The sequence below is a fragment of the Nerophis lumbriciformis genome, linkage group LG26, assembly GCF_033978685.3.
Source record: "Nerophis lumbriciformis linkage group LG26, RoL_Nlum_v2.1, whole genome shotgun sequence".
Classification (NCBI taxonomy): Eukaryota; Metazoa; Chordata; class Actinopteri; order Syngnathiformes; family Syngnathidae; genus Nerophis; species Nerophis lumbriciformis.
The window spans coordinates 38778541-38801905 of NC_084573.2; the positions used below are offsets into that span (position 1 = coordinate 38778541).

Genomic DNA, 23365 nt, shown 5'->3' on the forward strand with positions numbered 1-23365 from the left:
TTTTTTTTACGGTAAAAAATGATTTTCAAAGAAAAAAATTATTTTCAAAGAAAAAAATGATATTCAAAGTAAAAAACATTTTTCAAGGTAACATTTTTTTTTCAAGGTTAAAAATGATTTTCAAGGTAAAAAATGATTTTCAAGGTAAAAAAAAGTATTTTTAAGGTAAAAAAAGATTTTCAAAGAAAAATATGATTTTCAAGGTAAAAAATCTTTCAAGGTAAAATATTTTTTTCAAGGTAAAACATTTTTTCAAGATAAAAAATGATTTTCAGGGTAAAAAATTTTTTTCAAGGTAAAATTTTTTTTTCAAGGTAACATTTTTTTTTCAAGGTAAAAAATGATTTTCAAGGTAAATAAAAATTTCAAGGTAACATTTTTTTTTCAAGGAAAAAAACGATTTTCAAGATAAAAAATGATTTTCAAGGTAAAAAATTATTTTCAAGGTAAAAAATTATTTTCAAGGTAAAAAATGATTTTCAAAGTAAAAAAAAATTTCAAGGTAAAAAAAAATTTTCAAGGTCAATTTTTTTTTCAAGGTTAAAAATGATTTTCAAGATAAAAAATGATTTTCAAGGTAAAAAAAATTTTTCAAGGTAACATTTTTTTTTCAAGGTAAAAAATGATTTTCAAGGTAAAAAAAAATTCAAGGTAACATTTTTTTTTCAAGGAAAAAAACGATTTTCAAGGTTAAAAATGATTTTCAAGGTAAAAAATTATTTTCAAGGTAAAAAAAAATTTTCAAGGAAAAATTTTATATATAATTTTATATATGTGTGCTAGTTCTAGCTATTAAGCTGTTCTTTTTTTATATATTTTTTTGTTACTATTTATTTTACTTGTTGGGGGAAGCTATTTGTGGTTCTAGCGTTGTTGTTGTTTTATTGTTTGTTTCATTTTTTTTAGGTTAGGGTAAAAAAATTTTAAAAAAGTTAAAAAAAGTTTTAAAAAAGTTAAAAAAAAGTTAAAAAAGTTTAAAAAAGTTTTTAAAAAGTTTAAAATATTTAAAAATTAAAAAAATTTAAAAATATTTCAAAATTTAAATTTTTTTAAAAAAAAATTAAAAAAATTAAATAAATTTGAAAAAAATTAAAATTTTTACAAAAATTAAAAAAAAATTAAAAAATCTTTAAAAAAATAAAAATATAAAAAAAAAATGTTTTAAGTTAAAACATGATTTTCAAGGTAAAAAATAATTTTCAAGATACAAAAAAATTTTCAAGGTAAAATTTCTTTTCCAAGGTAAAAAAATTTTTCAAGGTAAAAAATGATTTTCAAGGTACAAAAAAATTTTCAAGGTAAAATTTTTTTTTCAAGGTAAAAATTTTTTTTCAAGGTAAAAAATGATTTTCAAGGTACAAAAAAATTTTCAAGGTAACATTTTTTTTTCAAGGTAAAAAATGATTTTCAAATTTTTTAAATTTTTAAAAAATGTTTTTTAATTTTTGTATTTTTTTTAATTTGTTAAATTTTTTTAACTTTTTTTTAATTTGTAAATTTTTTTAAAACAATTTAAAACGATTTTAAATGTTTTTAATTTTTTTAAACAATTTTAATAATTAACATTTTTTTTAGGGTTAGGTTTAGGGTTAGGGTTAGGGTTAGGGTTAGGGTTAAGATTAGGGTTAGGGTTAGGGTTAGGGTTAGGGTTAGGGTTAGGGTTAAGATTAGGGTTAGGGTTAGGGTTAGGGTTAGGGTTAGGGTAAAAAAGAATTTAAAAAGTTAAAAAAAAGTTTAAAAAAGTTTTAAAAAAGTTAAAAAAAAGTTTTAAAAAAAGTTTAAAAAAAAGGTAAAAATATTAAAAAAATTAAAAAATTTAAAAAATATTTTTAAAAAAATTAAAAAATTAAAAAAAAAAGTTAAAAAATTTTAAAAAAAGTTAACATTTTTACAAAAATTTAAATTTTTTTAAAAAAGTTAAAACTTTTACAAAAATTTTAAAAAAAATTTAAAAAACTTATAAAAAATTAAAAAATTAAAAAAAATTGTTTTAAGTTAAAACATGATTTTCAAGGTAAAAATAATTTTTCAAGGTAAAAAATGATTTTCAAAGAAAAAAATGATTTACAAGGTAAACAAATTTTTCAAGGTAAATTTTTTTTTTCAAGGTTAAAAATGATTTTCAAGGTAAAAAATGATTTTCAAGGTAAAAAAAAAAAGTATTTTCAAGGTAAAAAAAAAGATTTTCAAAGAAAAATATGATTTTCAGGTAAAAAAATTTTCAAGGTAAAATATTTTTTTCAGGGTTAAAAATGATTTTCAAGGTAAAACATTTTTTTTCAAGGTAACATTTTTTTTTCAAGGTAAAAATTTTTTTCAAGATAAAAAATGATTTTCAGGGTAAAACATTTTTTTCAAGGTAAATTTTTTTTTCAAGGTAAAACATTTTTTTCAAGGAAAAAAAAGATTTTCAAGATAAAAAAAAATTTCAAGGTAAAAAATTTTTTTCAAGGAAAAAAACGATTTTCAAGATAAAAAAAGATTTTCAAGGTAAAAAATGATTTTCAAGGTAAAAAAAAAGATTTTCAAAGTAAAAAAAAATTTCAAGGTAAAAAAAATTTTTCAAAGTAATTTTTTTTTTTAAGGTTAAAAATGATTTTCAAGGTAAAAAATTATTTTCAAGGTAAAAAAAATTTTTCAAGGTAAAATTGTATATATAATTTTATATATGTGTGCTAGTTCTAGCTATTAAGCTGTTCTTTTTTTATTTATTTTTTTGTTACTATTTACTTGTTGGGGGAAGCTATTTGTGGTTCTAGCGTTGTTGTTGTTTTATTGTTTGTTTCATTTTTAAATGCCCTGTAGCACTTTGAGGTTGTTTGCTAAACGTAAAGTGCTTTTTACAAATAAAATATTTTATTACTATTATTATTAGAAAATGGACGGATGGCCTCGGAAAAACATAAAAGCTCATCAGCCCACATTCAAGGTCAGATTTCTTTTCAAAATGTTTGGAATATGACATATTGATCTGGCTGTAAGTGAGACTCAATATCACCGTTCTCTAGCCTGGTAAACATAGGGCTATAGTTCCCCCTTGTGTCTGTGCCGTCAACTCCCTCCTACAATACATAACACATTTTCTACATTCAAGCAATTTACAATTAAAGTACAGTAACCAATATTTTAACAGTAGATTTACCTGCGAAATAAAGTTCCCCGACCTGGACATACAGTATCTGTACTCCGCCCTGGCGTCGTCCTATGACAGCTGACAGGAAGCATGTATCCCGGATGATGGCGTTGGCCCCTCGCTTCTCAATTTCTGTAACCTCCTCGATCCATCTCTACTATTTCTTTCTTTCTGATGAAATGATCTAAACTCGGGTGCCATCATGTTGTTGTGTTGTGTCGCCCGACTTTGTTCCGCTGTCACTTTTGTGGCTTAAAGTTGTGTTGCGGCTTTAAATTATTGTGTTGTGTTGTGAGCGTGATTCCCCCTTCAGATCTTCTAAAAAGATCTTTATCACTAGTACAACACTTCTAAAATACGCCCCTCTCTGAGCAAGCTAGTAAAAAAAAAATTAAAAGTATAGTTACATGGGGGATAAACGGATGGAATCTATGTCAATGTCGTCACCCTCAGGGAAGGAAACTAGCATTTCTCGAAAGTCACCACTTTGCTTGACCCCCTTCAGTGACATAGCAAACCCAGAAATAGGGTGGGGTTGTCCTTCTACAGCTCTAACAATGATGCGGGTGCATAAAGACCTAGCACAAGGGGCGATAAAGCAACCGCATGAGGCTATGATGGCCAAGAAAACTCCAACGGAGATCAGGGCAGACTTAATTAGGTCAGACCACCTTCCAAAGGTGCTTTGGAGCCAATCTTTGAAGGGGTCAGAGACACCGGAAACTTCAGTAAGTTCCTTAGACAGGACATGGAGGCCCTCCAGGGCCCTCTGGACCGAGCCATCGGGGGCGGTGTTGTGTTGCGTTTCGGACCAGTTGTTCCTCCCAGGGAATTCGAGTCACAAGTCGCTCCCAAGCTCTTTACGACACTTAAAGCTGAGTTGAAAAATCACCAGAGACAGAATAGGTATTTTGTAATATACAGGTAAAAGCCAGTAAATTAGAATATTTTGAAAAACTTGATTTATTTCAGTAATTGCATTCAAAAGGTGTAACTTGTACATTATATTTATTCATTGCACACAGACTGATGCATTCAAATGTTTATTTCATTTAATTTTGATGATTTGAAGTGGCAACAAATGAAAATCCAAAATTCCGTGTGTCACAAAATTAGAATATTACTTAAGGCTAATACAAAAAAGGGATTTTTAGAAATGTTGGCCAACTGAAAAGTATGAAAATGAAAAATATGAGCATGTACAATACTCAATACTTGGTTGGAGCTCCTTTTGCCTCAATTACTGCGTTAATGCGGCGTGGCATGGAGTCCATGAGTTTCTGGCACTGCTCAGGTGTTATGAGAGCCCAGGTTGCTCTGATAGTGGCCTTCAACTCTTCTGCGTTTTTGGGTCTGGCATTCTGCATCTTCCTTTTCACAATACCCCACAGATTTTCTATGGGGTTAAGGTCAGGGGAGTTGGCGGGCCAATTTAGAACAGAAATACCATGGTCCGTAAACCAGGCACGGGTAGATTTTGCGCTGTGTGCAGGCGCCAAGTCCTGTTGGAACTTGAAATCTCCATCTCCATAGAGCAGGTCAGCAGCAGGAAGCATGAAGTGCTCTAAAACTTGCTGGTAGACGGCTGCGTTGACCCTGGATCTCAGGAAACAGAGTGGACCGACACCAGCAGATGACATGGCACCCCAAACCATCACTGATGGTGGAAACTTTACACTAGACTTCAGGCAACGTGGATCCTGTGCCTCTCCTGTCTTCCTCCAGACTCTGGGAACTCGATTTCCAAAGGAAATGCAAAATTTGCATGGTTGGGTGATGGTTTGGGGTGCCATGTCATCTGCTGGTGTCGGTCCACTCTGTTTCCTGAGATCCAGGGTCAACGCAGCCGTCTACCAGCAAGTTTTAGAGCACTTCATGCTTCCTGCTGCTGACCTGCTCTATGGAGATGGAGATTTCAAGTTCCAACAGGACTTGGCGCCTGCACACAGCGCAAAATCTACCCGTGCCTGGTTTACGGACCATGGTATTTCTCTTCTAAATTGGCCCGCCAACTCCCCTGACCTTAGCCCCATAGAAAATCTGTGGGGTATTGTGAAAAGGAAGATGCAGAATGCCAGACCCAAAAACGCAGAAGAGTTGAAGGCCACTATCAGAGCAACCTGGGCTCTCATAACACCTGAGCAGTGCCAGAAACTCATCGACTCCATGCCACGCCGCATTAACGCAGTAATTGAGGCAAAAGGAGCTCCAACCAAGTATTGAGTATTGTACATGCTCATATTTTTCATTTTCATACTTTTCAGTTGGCCAACATTTCTAAAAATCCCTTTTTTGTATTAGCCTTAAGTAATATTCTAATTTTGTGACACATGGAATTTTGGATTTTCATTTGTTGCCACTTCAAATCATCAAAATTAAATGAAATAAACATTTGAATGCATCAGTCTGTGTGCAATGAATAAATATAATGTACAAGTTACACCTTTTGAATGCAATTACTGAAATAAATCAAGTTTTTCAAAATATTCTAATTTACTGGCTTTTACCTGTATTTTCAAAGCTTTGCAGATATACATTTGAAACCAGTCCAGCATAGAACATTCGGATCGCCCCGCTAAAATGGTCTGTCTTCCCGACCCCAAAACCCACTCTCCTCTCCCCTCTCTCTAGTCAAAACACATGCACATCGTCTCCCTAGTCAAAACACATTCCAAAGAATTCAAGGTTAACACACACAGTTTACTTGCAGAGAAACAGAAAGAGAATACATGGAAAACACGAGCTGTTTTCAAATATGACTATGAAAGAAAATAAGTAACACTAAAATTCGGATACCGTATTTTCCGCACTAATAGCCGCCCCGTGTTATAAGCCGCGCCTTCAATGAACGGCATATTTCAAAACTTTGTCCACCTATAAGCCGCCCCGTGTTATAAGCCGCATCTAACTGCGCTAAAGGGAATGTCAAAAAAACAGTCAGATAGGTCAGTCAAACTTTAATAATATATTAAAAACCAGCGTTCTAACAACTCTGTTCACTCCCAAAATGTACGCAAATGTGCAATCACAAACATAGTAAAATTCAAAATAGTGCAGAGCAATAGCAACATAATGTTGCTCGAACGTTAATGTCACAACACACAAAATAAACATAACGCTCACTTTCTGAAGTTATTCTTCACTCATAAATCCCTCGAATTCTTCTCCTTCGGTGTCCGAATTAAAAAGTTGGGCGAATACGGGATCCAAAATGGCCGGCTCCGTCTCGTCGAAGTAATCGGAGTCAGTGTCGTTGTTGTTGTCCAGCAGTTCTGTGAATCCTGCCTTCCGGAAAGCTCGGACCACAGTTGAGACCGAAATATCCGCCCAGGCATTTACGATCCACTGGCAGATGTTGGCGTATGTCGTCCGGCGCTGTCTCCCTGTCTTAGTGAAGGTGTGTTCGCCTTCGGTCATCCATTGTTCCCACGCCGTTCGCAGTCGTGCTTTAAATGCCCTGTTGACACCAATATCGAGCGGTTGGAGTTCTTTGGTTAATCCACCCGGAATGATGGCTCCAGTACTATGGAATGCCCTCCCGGTAACAATTAGAGATGCTACCTCAGTAGAAGCATTTAAGTCCCATCTTAAAACTCATTTGTATACTCTAGCCTTTAAATAGCCCCCCTGTTAGACCAGTTGATCTGCCGTTTCTTTTCTTTTCTCCTCTGCTCCCCTTTTCCTTGAGGGGGGGGGGGGGGGGGGGGGGGGCACAGGTTCGGTGGCCATGGATGAAGTGCTGGCTGTCCAGAGTCGGGACCCGGCCGGGGTGGACCGCTCGCCTGTGCATCGGCTGGGAACATCTCTGCGCTGCTGACCCGTCTCCGCTCGGGATGGTGTCCTGCTGGCCCCACTATGGACTGGACTCTTACTATTATGTTGGATCCACTATGGACTGGACTCTCACAATATTATGTCAGACCCACTCGACATCCATTGCTTTCGGTCTCCCCTAGAGGGGGGGGGGGGTTACCCACATATGCGGTCCTCTCCAAGGTTTCTCATAGTCATTCACATCGACGTCCCACTGGGGTGAGTTTTTCCTTGCCCGTGTGTGGGCTTTGTGCCGAGAATGTCGTTGTGGCTTGTGCAGCCCTTTGAGACACTTGTGATTTAGGGCTATATAAATAAAGATTGATTGATTGATTGATTGAGTGTTGTATTTGTGTGCTTCACTTGTTTTTTGACACCATCTGTGATGTGGGCGCGCATGGAGTCGTATATCAACATGGACGGAGCTGCGTGAAAAAAGCCACCCGGCCTCTTCGCGTAAACTTAAACTTACCTTAACCACTCGCTCATCTTTTCTTCATCCATCCATCCCTTCGAGTTAGCTTTTATGATGACGCCGGCTGGAAAGGTCTCTTTTGGCAAGGTCTTCCTTTTGAATATCACCACGGGTGGAAGTTTCTGGCCATTAGCATGGCAAGCTAGAACCACAGTGAAGGACGACTTCTCATTCCCTGTGGTGCGAATATTCACCGTACGTGCTCCCGTTGTATCCACAGTGCGGTTCACAGGAATATCAAAAGTCAGTGGAACCTCGTCCATGTTGATAATGTTCTCTGGCCGGATCTTTTTTTTCAGCTATCTTGTTTTTACAATATGCACGGAAAGTAGCCAGCTTTTCTTGAAAGTCTTTAGGCAGTTGCTGTGAAATAGTAGTCCGTGTGCGGATGGAGAGATTGCGTCTTTTCATGAACCGGAAACACCAAGAAGCACCACCTTTAAAATCATCCAGGTGAAGTTCGCTTGCTAGCGCTGTTGCCTTCATTCGAATAGTGATGGTGCTGCTCTCTGCTCAACAACCCACTGTTCGAGTTTGTCCTCCAACAGTTGCCATCTTGCTTTGTTCCCTCGGAAACTCTGTTTTGTCTTCTTTACCTGGCGCGGGTCATCTTCTTGCTTCCTCCACCTACGCACCATTGATTCATTTATGTTATATTCTCTTGCTGCTGCTCTATTTCCGTGTTCTTCGGCATGACTTATTGCCTTAAGTTTAAATTCTGCGTTATACGCGTGTCGCTTAGTAGGAGCCATTTTGTGGTCTTTACAGATGTAAACACACAAAGGAAATGAAACGTAATATCCGCGCGCTTCTTCTTCTTCTACGCGGGCGGGTGGTTGCTTACAGTAGAAGAAGAAGCGCTTCCTGTTCTATGGGGGCGGGTGCTTACCTTGGCAGTTGCTTATACCATAGAAGAAGAAGCGCAAAATAATTTATGTATAAACCTTTACAAAAACATTTTATTAGATTATGTAGTTATGGAAAGAATGTCTGCTGAATCAAACCAACAACTGACAGAATTCCGATCTCTTTGGGCACCGCTAATTAATTTTCTGACCTGACTCCCTTGGGGGCCGGGGCTGGGGCTCTGTCCCGGGGGTCTTGCTCCGTGGGTGGGGGGTCCTGGGTGCCGGGGGGGCCGTGTGCCGCGGGGTCGGGGGGCCTGGGGTGTGTTTCCTGGTTCCGGCCTGGCGGGCCGATCCGTGGGTGGTCTGGTGGCTGGGGGTGGGTGGAGGTGCCTAGGCGGGTGTTGGGGTGCGGGTGGGGCTGTGGGCGGCCGCCTTGGGTTGGTTGGGGGGGCTGTCCCTCCCGTGGGTGGTTGGGCGGGGGGTTGCGCCCGTGGGGCTGGGGTCTTGCCGCTGTCGGGCGGGGGTCGGCTCGTGCCCCGCTGGCTCCGGTTGTCCGTGGGCTTCCTCCTTCCCCTGGGGCGCGGGGCGGGGTCTGCCCGGGGTCGCCCTGCGCTGCGGCTGTGCGGGCCTGCCTGGTGCCGGGTTGGGGGGACTGCTTGCCTCCCTTGTTGGGGCCCCGGCGGTGCTGCCCGACTGCCCTGCGGGAGTCCCCCTCCTGTGTTTTACTCTGCCCTTATTTTTTTATTAATTTTATTTATTTATTTTAATTTATTTTATGTGTATATATATATATATATATGTATGTATGTATGTATGTGTATGTATGTATATGTATGTATGTATATATGTATGTATGTATGAATGTATGTATGTATGTATGTATATATGTATGTGTATGTATGTGTATATATATATATGTATGTGTGTATGTATATATATATATATATATATATATATATATATATATATATAATTATTATTATTATTATTATTATTATTATTATTTATTTTTTTTTTTTTTTTTTTTTTTAATCTATTTAATATATTTAACTTATTCTGTTAAATTATATATGGGTACGCGTGTATGTGGGTGTGTGTACGTTTGTATATATGTATGGTGAAATCTGTGTGTATGTATGTAGGTACATATGTATGTGTCGCTGCCCCGGTGTGTATTGCTGATCGCGGCGCCGGGTCTGCTGAGGTGCCGTGGCATGCCGGCTGTGGACGCAGGGCTGGGCCCTTATGGCTTTTTGCCGGATGGGATGCCTGGTGGGTGGTGGGCGGGGGGGGCCTGGACGTGCGGGAGGGGCTGCGGGGTTTGGTGGCGTTGGGCACTGTTGGCGACCAGGCCTCTTGTTTATTTTTATTTATTTTATTTTATTTAAAGGGTTTTTTTTTTTTTTTTTTTTTTTTTTTTTTTTTTTTTTTTGTGTGTGTTGTGTATGTATGTGTTTGTGTATATGTGGGCTTATGTATATGTGTGTGGGTGTATTAATGTGTATATATGTGTGGATGTGTATGTTTATATGTATATGCATACGTGTGGAAATGTGTGTATGTGTATGTATATGTATATGCATATATGTATGTGTGTATGTATGTGTATATGAATGTGTAGGTGTGTGCATGGGTGTGGATGTCCGGTGGCTCAATTGGCCTGGCTGTGGATGAGTTGGGGTAGGTGGGTTGGTGGCCTCGGTGGTAGCCGGGGGTGTGCGTTGTTGTGGTTTACGGGGTCGGTCGCTTTTTTGTTTTGGTTTCGGCGGCCGCGGGTGTTTACGCTGCGGACGGGCGGTGGTGGTGATGGTTGCTGCGGTGATACCAGCGGTTGGCATCGCTGTGTTGGGTTGGAGTGGTTGGGGGACTGTGGCTGGTGTCTGTGCGCTTGTGGGGTTGTGGGGATGGCTGGCGTTGGCTTGCCGGCTGGTTTGGGGGCTGGCAGGCGGACGGGATGCATTGGCTTCTTCCCCCGTTGGGGGGCTCCTTCCCCTGGCCGGGACTCGTATGGGCACGTTGCTGTGTGGATGGCCGGGATGCGGTGTTTGCATTGGGCGTGGGGGCTGTGCGGTTTCTCTGCGTTTGGTTGCCGGTATGGGCTCTGCAGGGTTGGGTTGGGGCGGGCGGGGGATGGCTTTGTTTGGCGGGGGGAGGGGCTCGCGTGGCGTCACGTTAAAGTGGTCTGGTGTGGGTCACGGGCTGTGGCGGCCTCCTGGCCGTAGTTCCTGGTTGTCGGCCGCGTGGACTGGGGGGATGTCCGGGCCCTCTACTCCTCCTACTTATAGCGCACACAGTCACACATATATAGGACTTTGGGGATTGTCCTGCGGGGAGGCATGGCGGGGGGTTGAGGATGCCTCCAATGGGGCTCCAGTCCTCCTTTCTTGTCCCCTGCTCGTCCATCCCTCAATCTTAGCTGCATATTAGACACTTAGGATTTGGGGGGCTTGGTTTGGTTGGGACCCACCATGACCTTGATGTCCCCCAATTTTAATCGCATTATTAGTTCCCACAAGCATACATATCTCACTCACGCTACAGTACACACATCAATAGGGACTGGAGGTCGGCTGTAACGGCTGACCTCCTAATTTTAACTACACAGTAGACACTCTGGGGGCCTTGTACACATGCATGGGGGGTTTGGGGTTCGGCGCACCCCTCATTGCCTCGTCGGCCGGCGGGGACTGCGGTCTGGTGGCCTGCCAGGCTTTTATTCATTTATTATTGTTATATATATTTTTTTTATTTTTAATGTATTTATTATTTTTATTTTTATTATTACTCATTTTTATTTTATTTTATTTTTTAAATTTTATTTTTTATTTTATTTTTTTTTATTTTTATTTTATTTCATTTTTTTTTAATCTTATTATTTATTTGTGTGTGGCGTCGCGCGGGTCTCACTTCCTGTTGGATGGGGTCCGTGCCCGTGTGGCCCGACCTTGCGCTGTGGGGTCTCTGTTGGTGACTTGGTGTGGTGGCGGCGCAGCCCCCGTGTCTGGTCTGGATGCTGTGTCCCGGTTGTTTGGGCGGTGGTGTGTTTGTGCGGGTTTGGGTTGGGGTGGGGGGCCTTTTGGTTGGGGGGGTTGTTGGTGTCTCTTGTTTGCGTGTTGGCGTTCGGGCTGACCGGCGGGCTGGCGCCGGCTGGTCTCCGTGGCCCTGGTGGCGTGTGGTTGCTGGTCGCAGTTTTTCTTTGATCGCTTTAATTTGATTGGCTGGTGCTGGCTGTCTGGGGTTATTGCGGCTGCTGTTTCTGCTGCCGTTTGTTTGTGGTGTGGGCGCCCGTGGCTGCTGGGTCTGGTGCAGGGGTGTGGCTGATGTTGTGACTGGTGGCAGCGCGCGCGCGTGATGGCTGTCGGGGCTGACGAACTGTGTATATGTATGTATATGTGTGTGTATGTATGTATGTTTATATATGTGTATGTGTACATATGTGTATGTATATGTATATATGTGTATGTGTGGGTATGTATACGTGTATGTGTGTATGTGTATGTGTATGTGTGTATGTATGTATGTATGTATATTTCTGGGGGTACGCTCTGGGCCTGCCTGTCAGACGGGGGTCGACGCCTCAGGCTACTGCATCCGAACTGCGTGTCTGGAGCTCCTGGGTCCCGCTGTCCATCCCTTCCGGGTGCCCGTCTTGGTTGGGGCCTGTTGGGCCTAGTCCCTGCGTCTATTGTGGTAGCTTGGTGCTGCAAGGTATTCCGAGGTGCTGCGAGTCGGCCAGTTGCTGGGGTAGTGACCTTGTTTGTCAGCATGTCTGTGATCTTCTTTTAATTCTTTTTTTTTTTAATTAATTAATTAATTTATTTATTTATTTATTTATTTTTAAAATATATTTTATTAATATTATTTTTTAATTTTTCCCCTCCCTCAGGGGGGGGGCTCGGCGGGGCGGTTGCTGGTTGTTCCATCTCCATCGTTGGGGTCCCTGCGGGTGGGGTGGGTGGTTCCCGTGGCCCTGTGCCTGGGTGGTCCTGCGGCGGCCGGTTTGGGTGGGGTGGCCGGGGGCTGGCCTCGCCGCGCTCTCCGGGGGTGGGGGGTGGGCTCGTGGGGGCCCGGTTGCCGGTGGGGCGGGGGCGGTCTTCCCGTCCGGTTGCGGGGAGTCTCTGGGTCCTTCGGGCGGGGCGTCTCGCCTTTCTGCCCGTGTGGGGTGTGGTCTCTCGCTGGCTTGGGGTCTGGCTGTCCCCTGCTTTTCTCGTGCCCTGTCCTCTGCCGGGTGCGTCTGTCTGCGGCCTGCTGCTGGCCCTTGTGGGCGGTACGGTGGGTCGGGCTCTGGGGTTCCTGTCGCTGGCCGGCTTGGCTGCGTGGGGGCGGTGGTCCCTGGTTCCCTGGGCACCACGCCTCCTGTTTGTGGGTTGGGCTCTCGGGGGTGATGGGGCCGTGCTCTGGCTCCCACGCACTCTGGGAGTCGAATGTATTGTACATGCAAATTCACGTATGCTCACATACGTACATAGGTACCTACGCTCCCACATACATACACAAATACAGTACATATTTACCTACCTAATGTTCGTACATCCACACGCACATTCAATATACAAACATACACATACACATACTGTACATATACATTCACTGTACAAACACATATACACATTCTGTACATATACATTCATTGTACAAACACATATACACATTCTGTACATATACAAGTACATATGCATACTTACACTCATGCACATAATCACGTTTCATCAAACATATATTAACGTTGTTGCCCTAGGGTAAACTGGGTGTAACACATGGCACACTGACAAAGCTTAACCTATTGTGACTATAACAATCTACAAGGTTAATGTAGGTTGCTTCTCTTTCTCCCCCTCCATTTTTCTGCATTCTTTCGTATCTCAAGTTATCATTACGTATATGTATTGTTGTATTTAAACAACTGTATTGTTGATAATAAAGGTAAATTATTGGTATTGTTCATTATCAATAGCGCTATTTCTATTGGTATTTGTATTGATCCATTTGTAGTGTAATAATGCTCATTGTCATTTCTGTATTATTTTTTATTTTTCGCTAACTGCTTATTTGCTATTACTTTTACCATCATATTTGTACATGTCATATTTGCTGATGTTGCTCTATTGTTGTTGTTGTTGTTGTTTGCTGTTGTTGTTTTTGTCTCTCTGTCTAATCCCCCTCTTGTCCCCACAATTTCCCCCTCTGTCTTCTTTTTTTTTCTCTTTCTATCCCCTCCTGCTCCGGCCCGGCTGCACTAAATGATAATATAAATACATTTAATAAAGTCAAATACAAATAAGGCAACAAGAGAAGTATCCTACACTTCTCTTTTGTAAAGTAAATCTGAACAGCCGACATGGGCATCTACATCAACTATATGATTTGCCTGAGAAGCTGGACAGGACAAAAAAAAAAAAAAAAAAAAAAAAAAAAAAAAAAAAAAAAGAAGAAGAAGCGCTTCCGCTTCTACGGGGAAAAAAGATGGCGGCTGTTTACCGTAGTTGCGAGACCTAAACTTTATGAAAATGAATCTTAATATTAATCCATATATAAAGCGCACCGGGTTATAAGCCGCACTGTCAGCTTTTGAGTAAATTTGTGGTTTTTAGGTGCGGCTAATAGTGCGGAAAATACGGTATATGTAAATATCTGCCTCCGACACCCTACTACCACCGAGGTCATGTCCTCTGTGACAAAACGAAGATGCTATGACTGACTGCAAATATCCTAATTTGTATTTCTTGTTATACTTTCGTATATGCCACATCTGTGAGGTAGAATGGATTATTTTTGCAAAGAAGAAATGCTCACTAACACAGATTTAGAGAGATTTGTGAATAGAATTTGAGAGGGGTAAGTATTTTGTGTATTTGTTTTTAGATATTTAAGTTCAAGGCTGCCCTTTGTCACCCATTCTGTTCATAACTTTTATGGACAGAATTTCTAGGCGCAGTCAAGGCGTTGAGGGGATCTGGTTTGGTGGCTGCAGGATTAGGTCTCTGCTTTTTGCAGATGATGTGGTCCTGATGGCTTCATCTGGCCAGGATCTTCAGCTCTCACTGGATCGGTTCGCAGCTGAGTGTGAAGCGACTGGGATGAGAATCAGCACCTCCAAGTCCGAGTCCATAGTTCTCGCCCGGAAAAGGGTGGAGTGCCATCTCCGGGTTGGGGAGGAGATCTTGCCCCAAGTGGAGGAGTTCAAGTACCTCGGAGTCTTGTTCACGAGCGGGGGAAGAGTGGATCGTGAGATCGACAGGCGGATCGGTGCGGCGTCTTCAGTAATGCAGACGCTGTATCGATCCGTTGTGGTGAAGAAGGAGCTGAGCCGGAAGGCAAAGCTCTCAATTTACCGGTCGATCTACATTCCCATCCTCACCTATGGTCATGAGCTTTGGGTCATGACCGAAAGGACAAGATCACGGGTACAAGCGGCCGAAATGAGTTTCCTCCGCCGGGTGGCGGGGCTCTCCCTTAGAGATAGGGTGAGAAGCTCTGTCATCCGGGAGGAGCTCAAAGTAAAGCCGCTGCTCCTCCACATGGAGAGGAGCCAGATGAGGTGGTTCGGGCATCTGGTCAGGATGCCACCCGAACGCCTCCCTAGGGAGGTGTTTAGGGCACGTCCAACCGGTAGGAGGCCGCGGGGAAGACCCAGGACACGTTGGGAAGACTATGTCTCCCGGCTGGCCTGGGAACGCCTCGGGGTCCCACAGGAAGAGCTGGATGAAGTGGCTGGGGAGAGGGAAGTCTGGGCTTCCCTGCTTAAGCTGCTGCCCCCGCGACCCGACCTCGGATAAGCGGAAGAAGATGGATGGATGGATGGATGTAAATATCTGCCTCTGACACCCTACTACCACCGAGGTCATGTCCTCTGTGACAAAACGAAGATGTTATGACTGACTGCAAATATCCTAATTTGTATTTCTTGTTATACTTTCGTATATGCCACATCTGTGAGGTAGAATGGATTATTTTTGCAAAGAAGAAATGCTCACTAACACAGATTTAGAGAGATTTGTGAATAGAATTTGAGAGGGGTAAGTATTTTGTGTATTTGTTTTTAGATATTTAAGTTCAAGGCTGCCCTTTGTCACCCATTCTGTTCATAACTTTTATGGACAGAATTTCTAGGCGCAGTCAAGGCGTTGAGGGGATCTGGTTTGGTGGCTGCAGGATTAGGTCTCTGCTTTTTGCAGATGATGTGGTCCTGATGGCTTCATCTGGCCAGGATCTTCAGCTCTCGCTGGATCGGTTCGCAGCTGAGTGTGAAGCGACTGGGATGAGAATCAGCACCTCCAAGTCCGAGTCCATGGTTCTCGCCCGGAAAAGGGTGGAGTGCCATCTCCGGGTTGGGGAGGAGATCTTGCCCCAAGTGGAGGAGTTCAAGTACCTCGGAGTCTTGTTCACGAGTGAGGGAAGAGTGGATCGTGAGATCGACAGGCGGATCGGTGCGGCGTCTTCAGTAATGCGGACGCTGTATCGATCCGTTGTGGTGAAGAAGGAGCTGAGCCGGGGCAAAGCTCTCAATTTACCGGTCGATCTACGTTCCCATCCTCACCTATGGTCATGAGCTTTGGGTTACGACCGAAAGGACAAGATCACGGGTACAAGCGGCCCAAATGAGTTTCCTCCGCCGGGTGGCGGGGCTCTCCCTTAGAGATAGGGTGAGAAGCTCTGCCATCCGGGAGGAGCTCAAAGTAAAGCCGCTGCTCCTCCACATGGAGAGGAGCCAGATGAGGTGGTTCGGGCATCTGGTCAGGATGCCACCCGAACGCCTCCCTAGGGAGGTGTTTAGGGCACGTCCAACCGGTAGGAGGCCGCGGGGAAGACCCAGGACACGTTGGGAAGACTATGTCTCCCGGCTGGCCTGGGAACGCCTCGGGGTCCCACAGGAAGAGCTGGATGAAGTGGCTGGGGAGAGGGAAGTCTGGGCTTCCCTGCTTAAGCTGCTGCCCCCGCGACCCGACCTCGGATAAGCGGAAGAAGATGGATGGATGGATGGATGTAAATATCTGCCTCTGACACCCTACTACCACCGAGGTCATGTCCTCTGTGACAAAACAAAGATGCTACGACTGACTGCAAATATCCTAATTTGTATTTCTTGTTATACTTTCGTATATGCCACATCTGTGAGATAGAATGGATTATTTTTGCAAAGAAGAAATGCTCACTGACACAGATTTAGAGAGATTTGTGAATAGAATTTGAGAGGAATAAGCCTTTTGTCTATTTGTTTTTAGATATTTAAGTTCAAGGCTGCCCTTTGTCACCGATTCTGTTCATAACTTTTATGGACAGAATTTCTAGGCGCAGTCAAGGCGTTGAGGGGATCCGGTTTGGTGGCTGCAGGATTAGGTCTCTGCTTTTTGCAGATGATGTGGTCCTGATGGCTTCATCTGGCCAGGATCTTCAGCTCTCACTGGATCGGTTCGCAGCCGAGTGTGAAGCGACTGGGATGAGAATCAGCACCTCCAAGTCCGAGTCCATGGTTCTCGCCCGGAAAAGGGTAGAGTGCCATCTCCGGGTTGGGGAGGAGATCTTGCCCCAAGTGGAGGAGTTCAAGTACCTCGGAGTCTTGTTCACGAGTGGGGGAAGAGTGGATCGTGAGATCGACAGGCGGATCGGTGCGGCGTCTTCAGTAATGCGGACGCTGTATCGATCCGTTGTGGTGAAGAAGGAGCTGAGCCGGAAGGCAACGCTCTCAATTTACCGGTCGATCTACGTTCCCATCCTCACCTATGGTCATGAGCTTTGGGTTATGACCGAAAGGACAAGATCACGGGTACAAGCGGCCGAAATGAGTTTCCTCCGCCGGGTGGCGGGGCTCTCCCTTAGAGATAGGGTGAGAAGCTCTGCCATCCGGGGGGGAGCTCAAAGTAAAGCCGCTGCTCCTCCACATGGAGAGGAGCCAGATGAGGTGGTTCGGGCATCTGGTCAGGATGCCACCCGAACGCCTCCCTAGGGAGGTGTTTAGGGCACGTCCCACCGGTAGGAGGCCGCGGGGAAGACCCAGGACACGTTGGGAAGACTATGTCTCCCGGCTGGCCTGGGAACACCTCGGGGTCCCACAGGAAGAGCTGGATGAAGTGGCTGGGGAGAGGAAAGTCTGGGCTTCCCTGCTTAAGCTGCTGCCTCCGCGACCCGACCTCGGATAAGCGGAAGAAGATGGATGGATGGATGGATGTAAATATCTGCCTCTGACACCCTACTACCACCGAGGTCATGTCCTCTGTGACAAAACGAAGATGTTATGACTGACTGCAAATATCCTAATTTGTATTTCTTGTTATACTTTCGTATATGCCACATCTGTGAGGTAGAATGGATTATTTTTGCAAAGAAGAAATGCTCACTAACACAGATTTAGAGAGATTTGTGAATAGAATTTGAGAGGGGTAAGTATTTTGTGTATTTGTTTTTAGATATTTAAGTTCAAGGCTGCCCTTTGTCACCCATTCTGTTCATAACTTTTATGGACAGAATTTCTAGGCGCAGTCAAGGCGTTGAGGGGATCTGGTTTGGTGGCTGCAGGATTAGGTCTCTGCTTTTTGCAGATGATGTGGTCCTGATGGCTTCATCTGGCCAGGATCTTCAGCTCTCGCTGGATCGGTTCGCAGCTGAGTGTGAAGCGACTGGGATGAGAATCAGCACCTCCAAGTCCGAGTCCATGGTTCTCGCCCGGAAAAGGGTGGAGTGCCATCTCCGGGTTGGGGAGGAGATCTTGCCCCAAGTGGAGGAGTTCAAGTACCTCGGAGTCTTGTTCACGAGTGGGGGAAGAGTGGATCGTGAGATCGACAGGCGGATCGGTGCGGCGTCTTCAGTAATGCAGACGCTGTATCGATCCGTTGTGGTGAAGAAGGAGCTGAGCCGGAAGGCAAAGCTCTCAATTTACCGGTCGATCTACGTTCCCATCCTCACCTATGGTCATGAGCTTTGGGTCATGACCGAAAGGACAAGATCACGGGTACAAGCGGCCGAAATGAGTTTCCTCCGCCGGGTGGCGGGGCTCTCCCTTAGAGATAGGGTGAGAAGCTCTGTCATCCGGGAGGAGCTCAAAGTAAAGCCGCTGCTCCTCCACATGGAGAGGAGCCAGATGAGGTGGTTCGGGCATCTGGTCAGGATTGCCACCCGAACGCCTCCCTAGGGAGGTGTTTAGGGCACGTCCCACCGGTAGGAGGCCGCGGGGAAGACCCAGGACACGTTGGGAAGACTATGTCTCCCGGCTGGCCTGGGAACGCCTCGGGGTCCCACAGGAAGAGCTGGATGAAGTGGCTGGGGAGAGGGAAGTCTGGGCTTCCCTGCTTAAGCTGCTGCCCCCGCGACCCGACCTCGGATAAGCGGAAGAAGATGGATGGATGGATGGATGGAAGTTCAATTCATGAAAAACGGGAGCAAAACCGAATGTGTTGCGTTCATATTGTTTGTTCAGTGTAGCCTCGCAAAGGGTCAGTGCATAATTATAAAGGTGTTTATTGTTGACCTATATGTTGTTCATTGAAAACCTGTGTAAAAGTAATCAATACAAGTAACAGTGCTTAGGACGCTGCCAAAAAGAATGTCACCCACCTGGCAACCAGTGTACCCAAACTTCCAGCTCCCGTGGATGTCCGAGGCTGCAGACATGGGGTAACCAATCCCAGCCACTCCGATGTCAGTAAAAGCCAGGTTGATGATGATGAAATTGGTGGCAGTGCGGAGCTCCTTGAACTTGACAAACATGAGAAGGACGACAATGTTGCTCAGTAGACTGATGACACCTGAAAAGAGCCAAAGGAAACAGGTCACTTTGGAAATTCCAAGTCCATCTCTCCATGCTTGATTAGTACTACCAATGTGTTACCCCCAAAGGTGAGCTAGAAGCTACCTCAGCTGAGTTTGGTAAGTGGCTGGATCGACCCAAAGTACCAGTTATGTAAAGGGTGTACCTCAGGGTTCTGTATTAGTGTCCAAACTTTTTCTACCAAGGGCTGCATACTGAAAAGTATGAAGGAGCCATGTTGATATCATTATATTAAAAAAAAAAAAATGCTAAAAGCTGACATTGTTTCAGCTATGTATTATAGGTGACTTCAGTATCAGATTAATAATAATTACAACGTTTCAGCTTTTTCTCATTACAAACAGATGTTTGTTTATCTTTCTTTTTACATTTTTACAGTTAGTTTTTCCCATTAAAGAATAGAATGTAAACAACAACATGATTGTGTAACTTCATACATAGTGCGTCAAAAATGATGCCTTAATGAAAATAATTATGTTCAGCTACACATTTAACAGTGTTCATTATGGTTATTGTATTTTTTTTGCCAAAAAAGTCATTTAATTTTTAGTTAACTAACTAAACTTTGTTTATATTTTAAGTATACTTTATTTCTATTTTGAGAGCTTCTAATGTTTTGGATCTGGGGTTTTCCACCAAGAGCCGCTGACTGAAAAATGAAGTATGGGGGGGCCATTATATATATATATATATATATATATATATATATATATATATATATTTATATATATATATATATATATATATATATATATATATATATATATAATATGTATATACATATATATAAACACAAGAGGCTATATCATCCCTACTATATATATATATATATATATATATATATATATATATATATATATATATATATATATATATATATATATATATATATATATATATATATATATATATATATATATATATATATATATAAACACAAGAGGCTATATCATCCCTACTATATATATATATATATATATATATATATATATATATATATATATAAACACAAGAGGCTATATCATCCCTACTATATATATACATATATATATATATATATATATATATATATATATATATATATATATATATATGTAAATAAATATATATATATATATATATATATAAATATATATATATATATATATAAATATATATATATATATATATATATATATATATATATAAATATATATATATATATATTAATTATTAATAATAATATAGTAAATCACCTATAACAAAAAGTTTTTTCTTTATGTATTATGTATAAATAATGTATGTTTTTAGCTTTAAAAAACAAATATATATATATATATATATATATATATATATATATATATATATATATATATATATATATATATATATATATATATATATATATATATATATATATATAGTTGAGGTTTCTGTGGTTTATCCGTTATACAGTGCTCAATACCGGGGTAGAGCGGAATATACGTTAGGTCAGGAAAAAACACAATAGGCTATATCATCCCTACAAGCCTGTTTCGCAGGTTTCCTTTATAGAGTCCCCTGACGACTAGGGAAACCTGTGGAACAGGCTTGTAGGGATGATATAGTCTCTTGTGTTCATTCCTGACCTAACGTATTTAGTATAATATATATATATATACATATATATATATATATATATATTTATGTATTGACGGAGGCAGATAATTACATATATCCATATTTGTGTGTTACTTCTTTTTACTTTCATAGTCATATTACAAACAGCTAGTGTTTTTCCAGTTCTCTTTTTGGTTGTCTGCAAGTACTGTGTGTTTCAACCTTGAGATCGGAATGCAGGGAGTAAAAATACTCCTTTCTCTTATCTTATCCTGTCCTGTCTCTTCTCAGAGTTGAACAATGGAAGTTTGGATTACTTCTGGAGGGTGGGGGCGAGGAAGACATTATAGAAGAGTGTTTTCCGTGATGTTAGATTAGACCATTTTTAGCTGCGCTAGTGAGCGCTTCTGTACTGGATTTGGTCTCACGTTTATTTCCAAGGCTTTGGAAATAAATTACAAAATACCTATTCTGTCTCTGGTGGTCCTTCTTAATTAGCTTATGTGTCATCTAAAGAACTTGGGATTGACCAGCAACTTAAATTCCCTGGGAGGAACATCTGGTCCAAACGCAACAGTATGTATGTATGTTTATTAAAATTTGAGCTTTTTTTAATTACATTCCAATGTGTTGCCCTTTTTACCCTACATTATTACTGTTGTTTTATAGATGGACATGTTAATATTAGAAAATAAACAACTTTTTCAAGTTTAGCAGACACGCTAGGTATATTTGCACAAATTATCGGATTGGTATCGCCGATATCAGCCTGAATTTTATTTGGTATGGGGAAGAAAACCAGCGCTAATACGTAATATTATGTCAAATGTAGTCGTTGTAAATGTACAAGTGTGTCCTAACTACCTCATGCATTTACAAACTCCGTTTCCATATGAGTTAGGAAATTGTGTTAGATGTAAATATAAACGGAATACAATGATTTGCAAATCATTTTCAACCCATATTCAGTTGAATATGCTACAAAGACAACATATTTGATGTTTAAACTCATAAACTTTTTTTTTTTTTTTTGCAAATAATAATTAACTTAGAATTTAATGGCTGCAACACGTGCCAAAGTAGTTGGGAAAGGGCATGTTCACCACTGTGTTACATGGCCTTTCCTTTTAACAACACTCAGTAAAGGTTTGGGAACTGAGGAGACACATTTTTGAAGTGGAATTCTTGGCCAGTCCAGTACCCGCACTCTTTTACTATGAAGCCACGTTGATGTAACACATGGCTTGGCATTGTCTTGCTGAAATAAGCAGGGGCGTCCATGGTAACGTTGCTTGTATGGCAACATATGTTGCTCCAAAACCTGTATGTACCTTTCAGCATTAATGGTGCCTTCACAGATGTGTAAGTTACCCATGTCTTGGGCACTAATACACCCCCATACCATCACACATGCTGCCTTTTACACTTTGCGTCTAGAACAATCCGGATGGTTCTTTTCCTCTTTGGTCCGGAGGACACGACGCCCACAGTTTCCAAAAACAATTTGAAATGTGGACTCGTCAGACCACAGAACACTTTTCCACTTTGTATCAGTCCATCTTAGATGAGCTCGGGCCCAGCGAAGCCGACGACGTTTCTGGGTGTTGTTGATAAACGGTTTTCGCCTTGCATAGGAGAGTTTTACCTTGCACTTACAGATGTAGCGACCAACTGTAGTTACTGACAGTGGGTTTCTGAAGTGTTCCTGAGCCCATGTGGTGATATCCTTTACACACTGATGTCGCTTGTTGATGCAGTACAGCCTGAGGGATCGAAGGTCACTGCTTACGTGCAATGATTTCTCCAGATTCTCTGAACCCTTTGATGATATTACGGAGCGTAGATGGTGAAATCCCTAAAATTCCTTGCAATAGCTGGTTGAGAAAGGTTTTTCTTAAACTGTTCAACAATTTGCTCACGCATTTGTTGACAAAGTGGTGACCCTCGCCCCATCCTTGTTTGTGAATGACTGAGCATTTCATGGAATCTACTTTTATACCCAATCATGGCACCCACCTGTTCCCAATTAGCCTGCACACCTGTGGGATGTTCCAAATAAGTGTTTGATGAGCATTCCTCAACTTTATCAGTATTTATTGCCACCTTTCCCAACTTCTTTGTCACGTGTTGCTGCCATCAAATTCTAAAGTTAATTATTATTTGCAAAAAAAAAAAATAAAGTTTATGAGTTTGAACATCAAATATGTTGTCTTTGTAGCATATTCAACTGAATATGGGTTGAAAATGATTTGCAAATCATTGTATTCCGTTTATATTTACATCTAACACAATTTCCCAACTCATATGGAAACGGGGTTTGTAAAACAAACAAAGGTGAATTGATCCATGTTATTAAATCATGATTCTGATCAGCACATGAAAGTAGTTCTTTGGAGAACAGCAACTAAACAAAAGCAAGCAATGTCACACCAATCAATGTAGACAAGTAGTGATGGTGTGCAGGTTATTGATTACCTGCAGTAATTAGGTATCCAGCCACTATGTTGTGCTCCGTCTGGGAAAAGGCACTTTCTCCGCCATAAGGTGCATCATCGCTTGAGACGTTCAATCCCGCGTCAGCCACCATTTTATCAAGCAAGCCTGTGACAAGAACACAACGTGCTGCGCCGACTTCAAAACGCTGTGAATCGTTCAAATCTGAAGGCTCCTTTTATTGTCCTGCAATAGGAGAGGAAATGTTGTAAAGAGGAGAGAAGGATTATTACATACCACTGCTCTCTGTTGCCGGGGAACTA

General features: G+C 41.8%; 1 protein-coding gene across 1 annotated transcript in view; it reads right to left on the reverse strand.

Moving 5' to 3' along the window:
- The window catches only part of rrh (retinal pigment epithelium-derived rhodopsin homolog), a 51686-nt gene extending 28334 nt beyond the window's left edge, over positions 1-23352 (reverse strand). Inside the window, exons 1-3 of the mRNA XM_061986894.1 lie at positions 23340-23352; positions 23085-23210; positions 18818-19008 (exon numbers count right to left, since the gene is read on the reverse strand). Of these exons, the coding sequence (XP_061842878.1) occupies positions 18818-19008; positions 23085-23196 (303 nt within the window). The 5' untranslated portion in view covers positions 23197-23210; positions 23340-23352. The remainder of the gene's footprint in view (positions 1-18817; positions 19009-23084; positions 23211-23339) is intronic.
- Between the last annotated feature and the right edge of the window lie 13 nt (positions 23353-23365).